The sequence below is a fragment of the Geotrypetes seraphini genome, chromosome 12 (assembly GCF_902459505.1).
Source record: "Geotrypetes seraphini chromosome 12, aGeoSer1.1, whole genome shotgun sequence".
NCBI classification, from domain to species: Eukaryota; Metazoa; Chordata; class Amphibia; order Gymnophiona; family Dermophiidae; genus Geotrypetes; species Geotrypetes seraphini.
The window spans coordinates 83,091,018-83,107,356 of record NC_047095.1 but is presented as its reverse complement, the minus strand read 5'-3'; the positions used below and the strand labels follow the sequence as shown (position 1 = coordinate 83,107,356).

Here is a 16,339-nt window from a genome sequence, read left to right as displayed (position 1 = left end):
AAACACTGCCCCAACAGACCAAAGCTTTCTAAGAAGTCTTGAGTGCACCTACGTTTCCAGAAGATCCTGGACAGAGATCCCCAGGCTGCCGCCTCCAGTCATGGCTGTGCGCAGCAGCTGTAGAGCTTGGTTTGAATCATCTTGTGCAGCCTTGGCCATCTGTACCACCAAATCAGCTTCCTGGGTATGGCTAGAAGGGAAACACAAGATTTTGGTACTGAAAGGTGCTTGCGCCATTTGATTCCGACAATCATTTTCTTCTTCAGTTGTATGGGAACAGAAAACCCGGGGCAGGGAGGCTGCTGAAGGGTCAGATAGGGAGAAGAAAGTATGGAGCCTAGACCTATCACAGAGAATTTGGAAATGCAAGGAAAGAGATGAGAAAGAGCAAAAAAGAAAGATGTATGAAAAGAGAATTAAAATATAAATGAAATGTGAATGAGAGAGAAACAGTATTGATCAACACAGGTTAGAAAAGGTAACAGAGGGAACATGAAAGACAGAATCAAAGTGCAAACAGGAAGAATTAGATTAGAGTATAAAGTGAGAGACTAGAAAAGTGATCTGGCAGTTTCCTCCTGCTTCTATGGCAGGGGGTGTCAAAGTCCCTCCTCGAGGGCCGCAATCCAGTCAGGTTTTCAGGATTTCCCCAATGAATATGCATGAGATTTATTTGAATGCACTGCTTTCATTGTATGCTAATAGATCTCATGCATAATCCTGAAAACCGGACCGGATTGCGGCCCTCGAGGAGGGACTTTGACACCCCTGTTCTATGGGCTTCCTATGGTTAGGGAACAGCACCATGAGTCTTTGTTTACCAGGGATTTTTTTCCCTCAATTTATGTCTTCTTCCTAATTACTGTAGTGTATTCCTTTCAATCTTTTACTGGAGGCCATACTCCAGGACTCCTTCCACTATAATCTAGCCAATAAAAGGACACTTCTATAACTGTATGCTTGCATTTATACACCATTTGTCTATGTAAATGCAGAGAATACCAGCACTTTCACTGGTAAATGCACATTTATATGAGTACGGGTGCAGGTAAGTGGTACAACATGTAAGGGGGGGGCATTCATGAGGGCGGAGCATGGAAGGGGCACAGACTGGCTGCCACTTACACGATACTGAAAGTTACACACACACACTTGCAGTCAGACACCTGCAGTTATGCCAGGTCTATAACCCTTATAGGCGTTTATCATCTGGACTCTATATTGTTAACATCAGTAATACATCTCAAAGGGAAGCCTCAGCCCCACCACTCCACCGCAAAGCCGCTTTCAAATTGCGGGAAGCCTTACGTGGCGCCTCATCATTGGCTGTCACCTTCTTGATAGTAAACTTTTCTTTGTTCTGCTTTTTATGTGGTGAAATTATCTCAATTTTTTTGTTGCATAATAGCATTTCCTCTAATAAATATATATAAATATAAAGTGCTTAAATAGTGCATTTGTACTTAGCTTATATCACAGCCAAAACCTAGGAGTCTGACCCAACATGTTTCGCATACATTGCTGTATCAAGGGTCCCCCGACTCCAAAAGCAGAACAAAGAAAAGTTTACTATCAAGAAGGTGACAGCCAATGATGAGGCGCCACGTAAGGCTTCCCGCAATTTGAAAAGCGGCTTTGCGGTGGAGTGGTGGGGCTGAGGCTTCCCTTTGAGATTTATTACTGATGTTAACAATATAGAGTCCAGATGATAAACGCCTATATGAGATAGTACTGGACTTTAAGGAACATTCTAACTTATACCACAGTTTATTTGGGCTTCTGAGGTCTATAACCCTGGCTGCATAAATGTAAGGTGCAGATATACTGGATTACGTTAGTATTCTGTAATGAAATCTGGGTGTCCTGATGCCAATATAGAATAGGCTGTTACCGGGCAGCAACAGGGCGCTTGAAAGGAGGCCCCCCACTCATAGAATTACCCTCCAAGTGTTGTGGTTACCTGGTGACTATGGCTTCCTTCCCCCTTTAGTGCTCTGAACACTGTCTCCATAGCTATCTGAATCCCGACTGACCTGGAGAGTGAAATCAAACTCACGTCCCCCTGCATGGCAGTATGCAGCTTTGCCACCGAGTTACTAGGCTAGTCCACAAAGCCACTTTGTAAAGAAAGTAAGGCACCAACCCTGATTCATTCAGTATTAAAACTGTCGAATCTTCCAAAGCTGGGACAGGATCCTACTCGTGTGGAGAATTACAGGCTGTCTCTGTGAACAGCACTCTCATCCTTCCTGTTTTGTCTGCTCGTGATCTCAGGGTCATCTTTGACTCCTCTCTCCCCTTCACTTCACCGCACAGATAGCAATGTTACTTACCGTAACAGTTGTTATCCAGGAACAGCAGGCAGCTATTCTCACTAGTGGGTGATGTCATCCGACAGAGCCCCGATACGGACATCTTGCAAGCATGTCTTGCTTGAAGAAACTCAGAAGTTTCGAGATGTCCGCACCGCGCATGCGCCAGTGCCTTCCCGCCCGATGGTCCGGGCGTGTCTCCTCAGTTCAGGTAGCTAGCAGAGAAGCCAACCCAGGGGAGGTGGGTGGGACGTGAGAATAGCTGCCTGCTGACCCTGGATAACAACTGTTACGGTAAGTAACATTGCTTTATCCCAGGACAAGCAGGCAGGTATTCTCACTAGTGGGTGACCTCCAAGCTAACCTCAATGGGATGGAGGGAGAGTTGGCAATTTAGGAGAACAAATTTTGTAACACAGTTTGGCCAAACTGCCCATCCCGTCTGGAGAAAGTATCCAGACAATAATGAGAGGTGAACGTATGAACCGAGGACCAAGTGGCAGCCCTACAAATCTCCTCAATCGGTGTCGATCTGAGGAAGGCTACAGAGGCTGCCATTGCTCTGACCTTATGGGCTGTGACCTTACAGGGAAGGGGTAATCCAGCCTGGGCATAGCAGAAAGAGATACAAGCCGCCATCCAGTTGGAGATGGTGCGCTTCGATACAGGTCGTCCCAACTTGTTTGGATCAAAGGAGACGAAAAGTTGAGGAGCAGTCCTGTGTGGTTTGGTGCGATCCAAGTAGAAAGCCAAAGCACGCTTACAGTCCAGAGTGTGAAGAGCTGATTCTCCAGGATGAGAATGAGGCTTTGGAAAGAACACTGGAAGCACAATGGATTGGTTGAGGTGAAATTCAGAGACCACTTTAGGCAGGAATTTCGGGTGAGTGCGGAGGACCACCTTGTCATGATGGAATACTGTGAAAGGTGGGTCCGCCACCAAGGCTTGAAGCTCACTGACCCTGCGAGCAGATGTGAGGGCCACCAGAAAAACCACTTTCCAAGTGAGAAACTTTAGTGGAGCCTTGCTCAGAGGCTCAAAAGGAGGTTTTATAAGCTGAGAAAGGACAACATTTAGATCCCAAACCACTGGAGGCGGTTTGAGAGGAGGATTGACATGAAAAAGTCCTTTCATAAATCTGGAAACCACAGGATGAGAAGAGAGAGGTTTCCCTTGTAGAGGCTGATGGAAAGCCGCAGTAGCACTCAGGTGGACTCGTATAGATGTCGACTTGAGACCAGACTGAGACAGATGTAAAAGATAGTCCAAAACAGAGGATAGGGAGGCTCGCTGAGGCTCCTTAGAATTGGAAATACACCATGAAGAAAATCTAGTCCATTTTTGGGAGTAGCATTGATGAGTAGCAGGCTTCCTGGAAGCCTCCAAGACATCCCTCACCGCCTGGGAAAACTGGTGCGGAGTTACGTTGAGAGGAACCAAGCTGTCAGGTGGAGAGACTGCAGGTTGGGATGAAGCAGAGACCCCTGATGCTGAGTAAGCAGTGAAGGAAACACTGGAAGTAGGTACGGTTCCCTGCTGCTGAGTTGAAGTAGAAGGTTGAACCAAGGTTGCCTGGGCCACCGAGGAGCTATCAGAATCATGGTGGCATGGTCGGACTTCAGCTTGACCAGAGTCTTTTGAATGAGAGGGAATGGCGGAAACGCATTCAGAAAGCGATTCCCCCAATCCAGCAGAAAAGCATCTGCCTCGAGGCGATGAGGAGCGTAGATCCTGGAGCAAAACTGAGGCAGCTTGAAATTGTGGGGAGCCGCAAAGAGGTCTATCTGAGGCGTTCCCCACTGAGCAAAGATCTGATGAAGGGGCTTGGAATGGAGTGTCCATTCGTGAGGCTGGAGAAGACGACTCAGTTTGTCCGCCAAGACATTGTCCCTCCCCTGAATGTAGACAGCTTTGAGGAAGGCGTTGTGGCGAACCGCCCAATCCCAGACTCTGAGAGCTTCCTGGCAGAGGGAGGCCGAGCCCGTGCCCCCCTGCTTATTGACATAATACATGGCGACCTGATTGTTGGTGCGAATGAGGACCACCATGTCGTGAAGCAGATGTTGAAAAGCTTGAAGAGCATTGAAGATGGCTCTGAGCTCCAGAAGATTGATTTGATGGAATCGGTCCGCACAGGTCCAGAATCCCTGAGTGCAAAGCCCATCCAGATGCGCTCCCCAGGCATAGGTCGAGGAATCGGTTGTGAGAACCTTCTGGTGGGGAGGAGAATGAAACAGCAAATCTCTGGATAGATTTGAAGAGGTCATCCACCAGAGTAGAGACTGCCGAAGAGCAGGAGTGACTGTGATGTGTCGAGTCAACGGATCCGACACCTGAGTCCACTGAGATGCCAGGGTCCACTGAGGAATTCTGAGGTGGAGTCTGGCAAACGGCGTCACATGAACTGTAGAGGCCATGTGGCCCAGGAGGACCATCATGTGTCTCGCTGAGGTGGTCTGGCGAGAAGACACAGACTGGCAGAGATGAAGAAGAGCATCCATGCGCTGAGGAGGAAGGAATGCTCTGAGACGTACGGTATCCAGGACAGCCCCGATGAAGGGAAGAGACTGGGTCGGCTGTAGATGAGACTTGGGAAAGTTGATCTCGAATCCCAAACTCTGCAGGAACAGAATCGTTGACAGGGTCGCTTAGATGACCCCTGAGGCCGAGGGAGCCTTGATCAGCCAGTCGTCGAGGTAGGGGAATACCTGAAGACCTTGGTTCCGGAGGGCCACGGCCACCACCACCAGACATTTGGTGAAGACTCTGGGGGACGAAGACAGGCCGAATGGAAGCACTCGATACTGCAGATGGAGATGTCCCACCCGAAATCTGAGGAACTTGCGAGAGGCCGGATGAATGGGAATATGAGTGTAGGCCTCCTTGAGATCCAGAGAGCATAACCAGTCGTTCTGCTCGAGGAGGGGGTAGAGAGAAGCAAGTGTCAGCATGCAAAACCTCTCTTTGACTAGGAATTTGTTGAGGACCCTGAGGTCCAAAATGGGTCGCAGGTCGCCAGTCTTCTTCGGAACAAGGAAGTACCGGGAGTAAAACCCCTGGTTCAGTTGGTCCGTCGGGACCGGCTCCACGGCACAAAGCCGGAGCAAAGCCTGAGCTTCCTGAAGAAGAAGGGCGGTCTGAGTCAAGTTGGAAGGATACTCTCTTGGAGGGTGGTCCGGAGGGATCCGAAGGAAATGAAGAGAGTATCCTTCCTTGATGATAGTAAGGACCCAGAGGTCGGTTGTTATGGCCTCCCAGCGATGATAAAAATGATGGAGGCGCCCTCCGATGGGAAAAACAGGGGGAGGCAGAACGAGGTTGGTTATGCCCTCGACGAGACAGTCAAAAAGGCTGAGTGGTCTTAGGGACAGCAGGCGACTGAGACTTAGGCTGACCCTTCTGGGGAGGCTGTCGCTTCGCCGGTTGCCTCGCAGGTGGAGTTTGCCTCGGCTGATAACGCCGCTGATAAATCAACAGCGGGCGAGAAGGTCGAGACTGCTGAGGCTTAGGCTTCGGCCGAAGGATAGATTGGAAGGACTTTTCGTGGTCAGACAACTTCTTCGTGACAGTCTCAATGGATTCGTCAAAAAGATCCGCCCAGCCAGGCGGTCCTGAAGATTCGGGTCCATATCAATGGTCCGCAACCAGGCCAACCGGCGCATCGCCACTGAGCAGGCCGCCACTCGGGCTGAGAGCTCGAACGCATCATAGGCAGATTGCATCAACTGAAGCCGAAGTTGGGACAGCGAAGCAACCACTTCCTCAAACTCAAACCTAGCCTGGGACTCGATGTATGGTGTGAACTTCCGAAGCACAGGTAGAAAAAATTCCAAGTAGGCTGCAAAGTGGAAATTGTAATTCAGGACTCGAGACGTCATCATCGAATTCTGATAGATGCGTCGACCAAACTTATCCATGGTTCTGCCCTCGCGGCCCGGAGGCACTGAAGCATAGACCTGGCCAGGATGAGACCGCTTGAGCGAGGATTCGACCAGGAGGGACTGGTGAGAAAGCTGAGGACCCTCGAAGCCTTTATGATGCACCGTGCGGTACCGCGCATCCAATTTGCCAGGGACCGCAGGGATAGAGTAAGGAGACTCGAAGGATCGCATGAAGGTCTGGTCGAGGAGCTTGTGCAGGGGAAGCCGCAAGGACTCTGCCGGAGGACAAGGCAAGTGCATGGTATCGAGGTACTCCTTGGAATATCAAGACCCAGCATCGAGAGTAATGTCCATGTCATCTGCCATCTGCCTGAGGAACGATGAAAAGGACAGTTGATCCGCCGTCGCCGGTCTGCGAGACGGACTAGAAGAAGAAGAGGCTTCAGGCTCCAGAGAGGCCTGCGAGCAACAGGACAAGTAGAAAACCTCGGGGTCCTCGAACTCCGGGCCCGGAGGAGGAGACCCAGTCGAAGCAGCATACCCCAACCGAGGCAATTTCTTCTGAGGCGAGACCGAGAGGAATGCTTCGAAGAATGTCTTGATCGATGCCCCTCTCAATGCCTGGAAGGGGATCGAGCCCGTCTGTGAGAAACTGGGTCAGACGCCTCCAAGGAGCAGATCGGACTCGATGCCGTCGATCGCAGAGGCGGAAGAGTCGGCGCCTCCCCCGACGACGCCCAGGCTTGATAGGGGGTTCGGAAGAACTCGTCCTGCTTCCTGCTATGCCCAGGACTGGGTGGCCCCGAAGGTGGACGCCACACTGAGTCATGGGACGGAGTAACCGGTTCCAAGGGAGGCAGGTCACTAAACGAGGCTTTCCTCGAGGGGATGGGCTCCAAGGGAGGCATATCACTAAGGGAGGCCCTCCTCGAGGGAATCGGTTCCAAAGGAGGCACAGCACTAACAGAGGACCTCCTCGAGGACCCGGACACCGCTCGCCGCTCCTCCTCGCCGAGCAACGAGGTCGTGCGGCGAGGAGGAGGAGGAGGGGGCGGTCCACCCCTCGAAGCCGAAGCTGGGAGGTCACCCTGGATGGTGGCAATCAGCCGAGGCCCCTCTCCTAAAGTCACTTCATTGGCTTCACATCTGTTTCCGAATACAATTCAAACTCCTCTTACTTACCTACAAATGCACTCACTCAATTGACCCCTCACTATCTCTCTTCACTTATCTCCCCCTATGATCCCATCCCGTGAGCTCCACTCAGCTGGTAAGAACCTCCTTTTTGTGCCCTTCTCTTTGGCTGCCAACTCCAGACTCTGTCCCTTCTGCCTTGTTGCACCGTATGCTTGGAACAAGCTGCCTGAATCCCTGTGGCGGGCTCCGTCTCTGGCAGTGTTCAAGGACCAGTTAAAAGTCCACCTCTTTGAGAATGCTTTTGACTCCTAACTCCTCTCAGCTTGGGTTCTGCAACTCCAACCCTATATGTCATGCTTGTCTGTCCAAATTAGATTGTAAGCTCTTTTGAGCAGGGACCATCTATAAATGTCAAAATGTACAGCGCTGCGTATGCCTTTCAGTGCTATATAAGTGATAAGTAGTAGTATTTCTTTGATAGATGTGGACTATAAGATTTATGTGGAAGTTCTTTTGATGTGGCTCTCAAAGTATTTGCCACTTAACTCATTTGTTTTCAGATATGTAAACAGAGGGTATTTCTTTAAGAGAAGCTCCCAGAGTCCCCCTTCTCCTGCTTGTTTCTCTGGTGGGCAGAAAGCAGACTCCATTGTATTAGAAAGGCCTTGTTCCCCATCTAGATTAAATTTGCTAGCCTAAATACTGATACAGCTCAGTCAACAGAGAGCCTGTGATACACACTCTTGGCTTTGTGCTGGTTGAGTATAGATTCTATAGAAGAAATTCCTTGAGAACAGCTGAACTGTGAGTTTATTTATTTCTTTGATCTACATTAGAGAAGTTTGCTCAAGGAACTACGGAGTCTGGCCTGATAACATTAACGGCTACAGGTTTAATGAATTTATTTGTATGGGATCCTCTAGGACAAGCCAGTCACATAAGGTGTCCCGAGTGGGAGGTCTGGCATGGGTTGGTCATGTCACCTGGATGTGGAGACTTTCCAGCATATGCTGTTTCCCTGTCCTTGCGTGCCGTTATTGTGAGAGTCTGTGGGGGGGAACAGTTGAAGCTATCTTTAAATTTCGATTTCCAAATTTCTAGAGCCAAAATCATTAAATATACTTATTCACTCTTTAATTATTGCTAAACTCGACTATTGTAATTCCTTATTAATAAATATTACACAAAAAGAAAAGAAACGTCTTCAAATAATTCAAAATACTGCTGTTAAATTGATTCATAATGGCAAAAAATACGATCATGGCACTCCTTTTTTTAATCAAATCTCATTGGCTCCCAGTTAACCACCGTATCACTTTCAAAATTCTACTCTTAGTATTCAAAACCCTCTCATCTAACGAACCTCAATTTATTAAATAAATTACTTATCCTTCTTCGATCTACTAATCAAAAGCTCATAGTAGTTCCTTCCCTGAAAGTTATTGGAACTCAACAAAATGAAATGTTCTCCATAATGGCCCCGTAACTATGGAATACTTTACCACAATATATAAGAGAAGAAAATAATTTAAGTCGTTCTAAAAATAATTTAAAGAGTTTTCTTTTTAAAGATGCTTATGACCTTTAAACTAAATTCAAAATTAATCTTAGCTCTTTCTTTCTTTTTACTTCCCCTTCCCCAACGTTTCTTTCCTTTTATAGTTCTCTTCTAAAATTATTGAATTGTAGTTCTTCCCTTTTTTTTACCTTATGTATCCATTAGTCTGTAAGTCTGTTGGTCTAACACAGGGGTGCCCCCACACTTTTTGGGCTTGTGAGCTACTTTTAAAATGACTAAGTCAAAATGATCTACCAACAATAAAATTTAAAAAAAATTAAAAAAAAAACACAAAGCACACTGTACGCATAGAAAATGTTAATTATCATTCCTATTCCGGGGGTTTTCAAAGAGGTCAAAGCAGATGACTCTATGCACTGTCACCTCAGTAACAACCATACAAAAATAGAGAAATATACCCCCCTCCCTTTTTACTAAACCACGATAGCAGTTTTTAGCGCAGGGAGCTGCGCTGAATGCCCAGCGCTGCTCTCGATGCTCATAGGCTCCCTGCGCTAAAAACCTCTTGCAGTTTAGTAAAAGGGACCTTAGTGTAAAATATAGACAGCAGATATAAATTCAGACACATTTTGATCACTAAATTTAAAATAAAATCATTTTTCCTACCTTGTCTGGTGATTTCATGAGTCTCTGGTTGCACTTTCTTCTTCTGACTGTGCATCCAATCTTTCTTTCAGCCTGTATGCTTCCTCTCCTCCACACCTCATTCCTTCCCCCAACTTTTCCTTCCTCTCTCCCTGCCCTTTCTTTCTCTCTGCCTCCCTTTCTTTTTTTCTGTTTCTCTTCTTTCCTTCTGTCTCCCTGCCTGCCCTTTTTCTTTTCTTCTCCCTGCCCTCCCCCAAGCCACTGCCACTGCCATCGGGGACCAGTACCCAAACTGCCATCGGGGACCAGTAATAACAGGCCCAATAACAGTAATAACGGGGACCAGTAATAACAGGCCACCAATAACAGGCCTGAAAGCCGACGCCCGCCCCAAGCTCTCCCTGCTTCGACCGGCCAGCATCGCAATCGACCTATTGGGGGAAATGCTGCCGGGTCCTGCCTTCGCGGAAACAGAAAGTAGGCAGGACCCGGCAGCAAGAAGAGGAAATGCTTCACTAACCTGTCTCCCACCTTAGCCCGCAGCGAACGCTTGCTTCAGGGTTCTCAACATGTGCGTGCCGGCTTCCCTTCTCCCCCCCCTCCCCCGAACATAACTTACGGTTTCAGAGGGAAGAGAAGAGAAGCCGGCACGCACACGTTAGAGCCCGGAGCATAAGTTCGCTACGGGCTGAAATCTCCAAGCTGGGGTTTTTTTTAACGTTCAGCAGCAGCGGCGGCAGCAGCTAAAAGGCCCTAGGGAGAACACAGAGGAAGGCTGATCGGCCCGGTAGATCAGGACGGCAACACGAGTCTAGTGATCGACTCACGTTGCCTTCCTGAGCTACCGGTCGATCGCGATCGACGTATTGGGCACCCCTGGTCTAACCCATTATTTTAATATGTAAATATTATGTTTAACTGTATTTTTATATTTTTCTACCAAAGTTGTATCTCGCTTAGTAAATTTAAATAAGTGATTTATCAAATCAAAAATAAACTTGAAACTTAAACTTGATAAAGCTTGCTGTTTTGCGGTCTGTGGCCTTGCCTACTATTTTGAGTAAAGCTGAAGCTAAGCTATTTGATATATTAATGAGGTTAGCACTTCAGGAAAATTTGTCTGTCTAGAAGACTAGTTCCGATTTGTCCGAGAGTGCCTGGTGGAATGCTGTTTGGTATGCAAGTATGAGGAGGTGGCTGCTATGAAACAATGCCGTTTGACAAATTTTCAAAGGGTTTTGGGGTTTGTTGGATATTTATTGCATGGGAACTTGGCTCTTTCTGGTACCTTATGGGGGTATGGGTTTTTGTCCTGCTGAAAATTGTCAAACATTTTTGAACATAAAAATTGTCATTATATCAGGGAAGGTGAGAAAAGTGATGCTTTAATGCTACTCACCTATTTGCCAAACCCAGGGCATCTTGGGCCATGCTCAAGAAAGCATTTGGGCCACTGGGAATATCCAAAGGAGGAACATGCTAAGGACAGAGAGAAAAAGGCAACGATTAATACATTCTTCTTGCTGTTTCCATCTTTACACTATTAACATTTAGCATTAACTATATTATACTGTCATTATTAACATAAAAAAGCAAACACATCTATGTGCTAAGGGAGGGGACTGAAATGCCAGGCTAAGCATCTGAGGACCAACTAGGAATGCTCGGCCAGAGCAACACTAAGTAACTCAAAAGATCAAAACCTGCTGATCCCTGAAATCTGAGGCTGTAATTCTGACAGGGGAGGATCAGAGGCATGTGTTATAATGCTTCCAGTTTAGCAACTCCAATTCCAGACAGAGTTGAACAAACTGTGAAGAACTTTTCCTTAGAGTGAAATCTTGAGCTGCGAGATTCCAGAAGGTGCCGTGAGGGTGTGTGTGCAAGGAAATTTCACCCAGATTGAGGAGACACCATAGGGGAGGGTGCATGCAGAGAGATTTCACACTGGTTACAGGAGGAGCCATAAGGGGGTGTACGTGCAGGAAAATCTCACAGGTTAAAGAAGTCACCATAAGTTTGGAGGGGGCGAGATGCAGGGGGGGGTGCAATCAAATTGAAGGAGATGCCATGAGGCTGTGCATGATGGAGGATATCACTCAAATTAGAGAGGGTACTATAAGGTGGTATGCATGCAAAGAGATTTCATCAGGTTACAAGAAATGCCATGCAGGGAGATTTCATAAGGGTTATAGGGCCTGAACAGCCTGTGTGAGCAGAAGCATTTTTGTGATCATATTTACCACATTATTCAATGTTGCTTTAGCATTATCCAACTCCTGATGTGCTTTTTCTATTAACTTCCTGGTTTCTTCCATCTGTCCCTGGTAGTCTCTTGCCAGAGACTGCCCCCTGTGTGCACTCATCTTTGCCTGTTCGAGGTGGCTCTGGGTAGTAGACTGACCTTCCTTTAACTTGGATAGACGATTCTGAAGGGATTGGTCAGAGGCTAAGAGAAAAGAAAGGTAATATGAACGCCAAAAGCTTGTAAATCAGTTTTGCAGTACAATTCGTTTGCTAAGAATTTTATTTAAAACCGGTTATATATTGCTTCCTTGATTGGAAGATCATTGAAAAATGGTAAACAAACATTCACTAAAAAGGGCATGGCATCATCATATCTCAAGCATACAACTCAACACATCTAACATCACAACTAGAAACCAGAGCCATATACATTTTAAAACACACACACACACAAAAACTTAACTAATGACACCAGTGCATATCTTTGCCATGCCATCAATATATCATAAAATCTGAAACAGCTCCCTCTGTCTCACCCAACAAACCCAACCAAACCCAATTTACATTTTTGACAAAATATAGCACATCATAGAAGCTATGAAGGCCCATTTTAGAAAGTCTGTGGAGAAGGTCAGGACGTTCTCAATTCTTTGTCCGTTTTACACAAGGTTCTGCCAAATACCGTATTTTCCTGCATACCGGCCGCCCCTCTGCATAGGCCGCACCCATATATAGGCCGCAGAAAAGGGCGGCCTATGTTTAAAAACTGGAAGATAAGCCACCCCATGGTATTAGCCGCAGTTTATCTTCCGGTACCTCCCCTGCCTTTTAACATCATCCACCCCACCCCGGTACCTTTATCAAAGCCCCCTGGATGGCAGATGGCGAATCTCCAGCGGTGCAGGGCAGCTGCGATCTTTTCGGCATCCGGCCTGCCCCTGCACCGCCCGCTGAATGGCTGATGTCAGCTCTCACGGGACTCGCGAGAACTAATGTCAGTCATTCAGCAAGCAGTGCGGGGGCGGGCTGGATGCTGAAGAGATTGTGGCTGCCCTGCACCGTTGGAGATTCACCATCTGCTGTCCAGGGGGCTCCGATAAAAGTACCAGGGGTGGGGATGATGGAAAGTCTGTACATAGGCTGCCCCATATAACTAGGCTGCGCCCCATACACGGGTTTGCAAAACCCATGTATAGGCCACTACCTATATATGGGGAACATAGCCTTTTATAAAATACCCAAAAGGGTGTGCAGAAGTGCACATCTATTTGCCAGTATATCCAGTGGGAGCAGCCATTTTAGAAACAGATACTAGCTAAAAGTGTGTCTCCATTTTACATCGCTCCAGTTCCACCCAAGCCCCACCCCTGCTCCCACACAAATATCTTCTCCTCTCATTCCTCAAACTTGGGACTGCATCCCGGAGGGCCTCCGAGCATGCACAGATGTGACATGATGTCATTGCATCACATCTGCACGTGCTCTGAGGCATTCCAGATGTGGCCCTGAGCTCGGTGGTCTTCAAAAACCCAAACAGCTGTTTTTAAAAAAGTTTGTCCAGTCACTCAGACAGCCCTCCAGAAAGAGGGCATGTCCTAGTATTCCTGGATGTCTGGTAACCCTAGTGTTACTACAATTAAGAAATTGCTGCAGTAGCTCAGTTTCAGAGCAGTTTCAGGGTTCACCCCGCTATATACACACAGAATCAGCGAGAAGCGGCCACTCTCATATTTGCTTTATTACCTTCTGAGATTTTGGCTTCCTCCAACATGCCCTGAACAGTTTTTTCAGCCTGCATCATCTTTCTCTCCAGTTCCTCATTTTTCACTGGGAGGCCACCAGTCTGGACCTGGGAAACCACGGCTTCCAAATCTCTCAGTTGCCGCCGGTGTTGATCCACCTGTAAATCGAGAATTAACTGTGACCAACACTCTAGACTCTTGCCGTGTTTCATCATTTGAACATTGAATTAACTATAAAATCTTGTTATTAACTTTTACTACTAAATCACTCAATCAACCAGCATTTATTGACCAACTTCTTACTCCTTATCACCCAGCTAGATCTCTTCGTTCCACATCGCAGAATCTTTTAATTGTCCCATCTCTCAAATCGATCAACACTTTGAGATCCAATAATTTTGCTGTTACTGCTCCTACCCTTTGGAACTCATTGCCTCCCTATTTGCGGACGGAACCCTCTCTTAAACAATTTAAAGCTAAACTCAAAACTTTTTTATTTGAGGATGCTTTCGGATAAAACTGTCCTTTTTAGGACTAAACAACTGTCAGTCTTTCCCTTCCTACTGTTTTTTCCCTTTTAAATGTACTTTATTTTAAATATTGTAGTTCTTCCCTTTTCCCCTTTTGTGTGGAGTTTACTTTTTTGTCTTCAGTGGTCTTTCGTTTGGTGTAATTTTTAACGATTTCCCCTTTTTTTTTTACTATTATTGTACACCGCTTAGAAATTTGTATAAGCGGTATAACAAACTTTTTAATAAACTTGAAACTTGAAAACCCAGCATGTGTCATAGCTCCCACGGGATACCCTAGTGTAAATTTCCAATAAAGCAGTATATGTGCAGGCCTATTTGCAAACAAAGCAGCTTTATGTATTGTGCAAGTGTAACTTACATGATGTTAAACAGTGGTATAAAGTACACATGACAGCAGCACACCTACACATTTTTAAAATCGAAACCTATGAGCATAGTGTCTCATTATACCAGTGAAAGCCATCTCCTCCCCTTTCCCCAATCAAATATATGCAGTTTAAGAAAGTACATGTTCTGCCCCCATTTTATGTGTTTCTTGTATAAGAACTAGTACAAGTGGAACTAGTATAAATGTTTATGCTAAGATGTATGAGTAAAGTGTGCTCTATGGTCTTAAATCCCAGAGGGCTTTGCTTCTCCCAGAGAGCTAGGCTATACCTACAGAGCTTAATCCTGTCCACCTTCTTGTTCAGTCTGAAAGGGGACAGTTGCCATATCTGTAGATCTCATGGCTGTATGAGAACCTGACTTTAGCATTGTTCTCCCACCAGGTTGTCACCCTTTATTTCTAACAATCTAACACAGCTTAGTTTTATATCTAAGAACATAAGAATTGCCACTGTTGAGTCAGACCAGTGGTCCATCGTGCCCAGAAATCCGCTCAGGCGGCAGTCCTTAGGCCCTAACTGAGATTAGCCATACCTGCGTACGTTCTGGTTCAGCAGAAACTTGTCTAACTACTACCATGCTGTCATACATTCCATATCATCTCATATATAACACATCTAACATAGTAACATAGTAGATGACAGCAGATAAAGACCCGAATGGTCCATCCAGTCTGCCCAACCTGATTCAATTTAAATTTTTTAATTTTTTTTCTTAGCTATTTCTGGGCAATAATCCAAAGCTCTACCCGGTTACTGTGCTTGGGTTCCAATTGCCGAAATCTCCGTTAAAACCTACTCCAGCCCATCTACACCCTCCCAGCCACTGAGGCCCTCCCCAGCCCATCCCCCAGCAAACGGCCATACACAGACACATCTTATCATGCACTGTTATGTACTATCTTTCCATTACAGGTACTGCCATGCATTGTCAATGCCGATACTTCCACACTTTACCAGACATTCCATGCTATACCACACCTAACATATATTATCATTCACAGCTATGTATTGTGCTGCCATGCCTTGCATTGTCATATTCCTGCCATATTCCTGTATGTACTGTCTTACATCCTAATACACTGTCATGCTCTGTTATGTACTGCCTTACCACGCTTTGTATTGTCAGACACTATAATGTACTATCATGCTCTATTACCGCACAGTCAAACCAAACTCATAATATTACCACCCTATGCCGAGTGGTCCATCCAGTCTGCCCAACCATACATGCTCCATAAATTAATTATTTAGTTTAAATGGTCCTATCCTATTAAATATTGCCATGCTTTTTGAATACAATCATGTTCCTCTATGTTTTGTCCTATCATGATCCAAAAAATGTATTCAGTTTGTGATCCAGTTTGTGAGTGTCACTGCTGTGCGTAGGCTCCGTTTCTGAGACCCGAGCCCTTCCAGCTGTCTGGGCTTATATTTAGAAGTGTATTGCTGGGTAATAGCAGTATTTGGATTGGTTCTCTATTATATATATATATATATATACTGCTGGGGTATTTTGTTGTAGTTTATACACCAAAAAATGTATTACCATGTTCTACTTTGTTATGTAAACTAGAGAATGACATGGGGACAAATTTTTCCCGTTCCCGCAGGAACTCATTTTTCTGACCCGTCCTGGCGAGTTCTTTTCCTGTCCCTGCCCCATTCCTGCAAGCTCCATCTTCATCTGCACAGGCCTCAACCACTTTAAAATCAGATGTGGTTAAGGCAGAGCTTACAGAAATGGGCCAGGGACAGTGGCAAAATTCACGGGGACGGGATAGGGAAATTGAGTTCCTGCGGGGACAAATTTGACTCTGTGTCATTCTCTAATGTAACCCTGTTATGCTTTATTATGTATGTAAACTTGTAACCCGTAGCTCTTCTGGAAGGATGGGGTATAAATCCAAATAAATAAATAAAATAATTACACGAGG

General features: G+C 46.1%; 1 protein-coding gene across 1 annotated transcript in view; it reads right to left on the bottom strand.

Moving 5' to 3' along the window:
- LAMC2 (laminin subunit gamma 2) overlaps window positions 1–16,339 on the bottom strand; it is a 98,097-nt gene that overhangs the window by 22,558 nt on the left and 59,200 nt on the right. The window contains exons 13-16 of the mRNA XM_033917177.1: window positions 13,485–13,641; window positions 11,738–11,943; window positions 10,894–10,973; window positions 53–190 (exon numbers count right to left, since the gene is read on the bottom strand). Coding sequence (XP_033773068.1) covers window positions 53–190; window positions 10,894–10,973; window positions 11,738–11,943; window positions 13,485–13,641 — 581 coding nt within the window. The remainder of the gene's footprint in view (window positions 1–52; window positions 191–10,893; window positions 10,974–11,737; window positions 11,944–13,484; window positions 13,642–16,339) is intronic.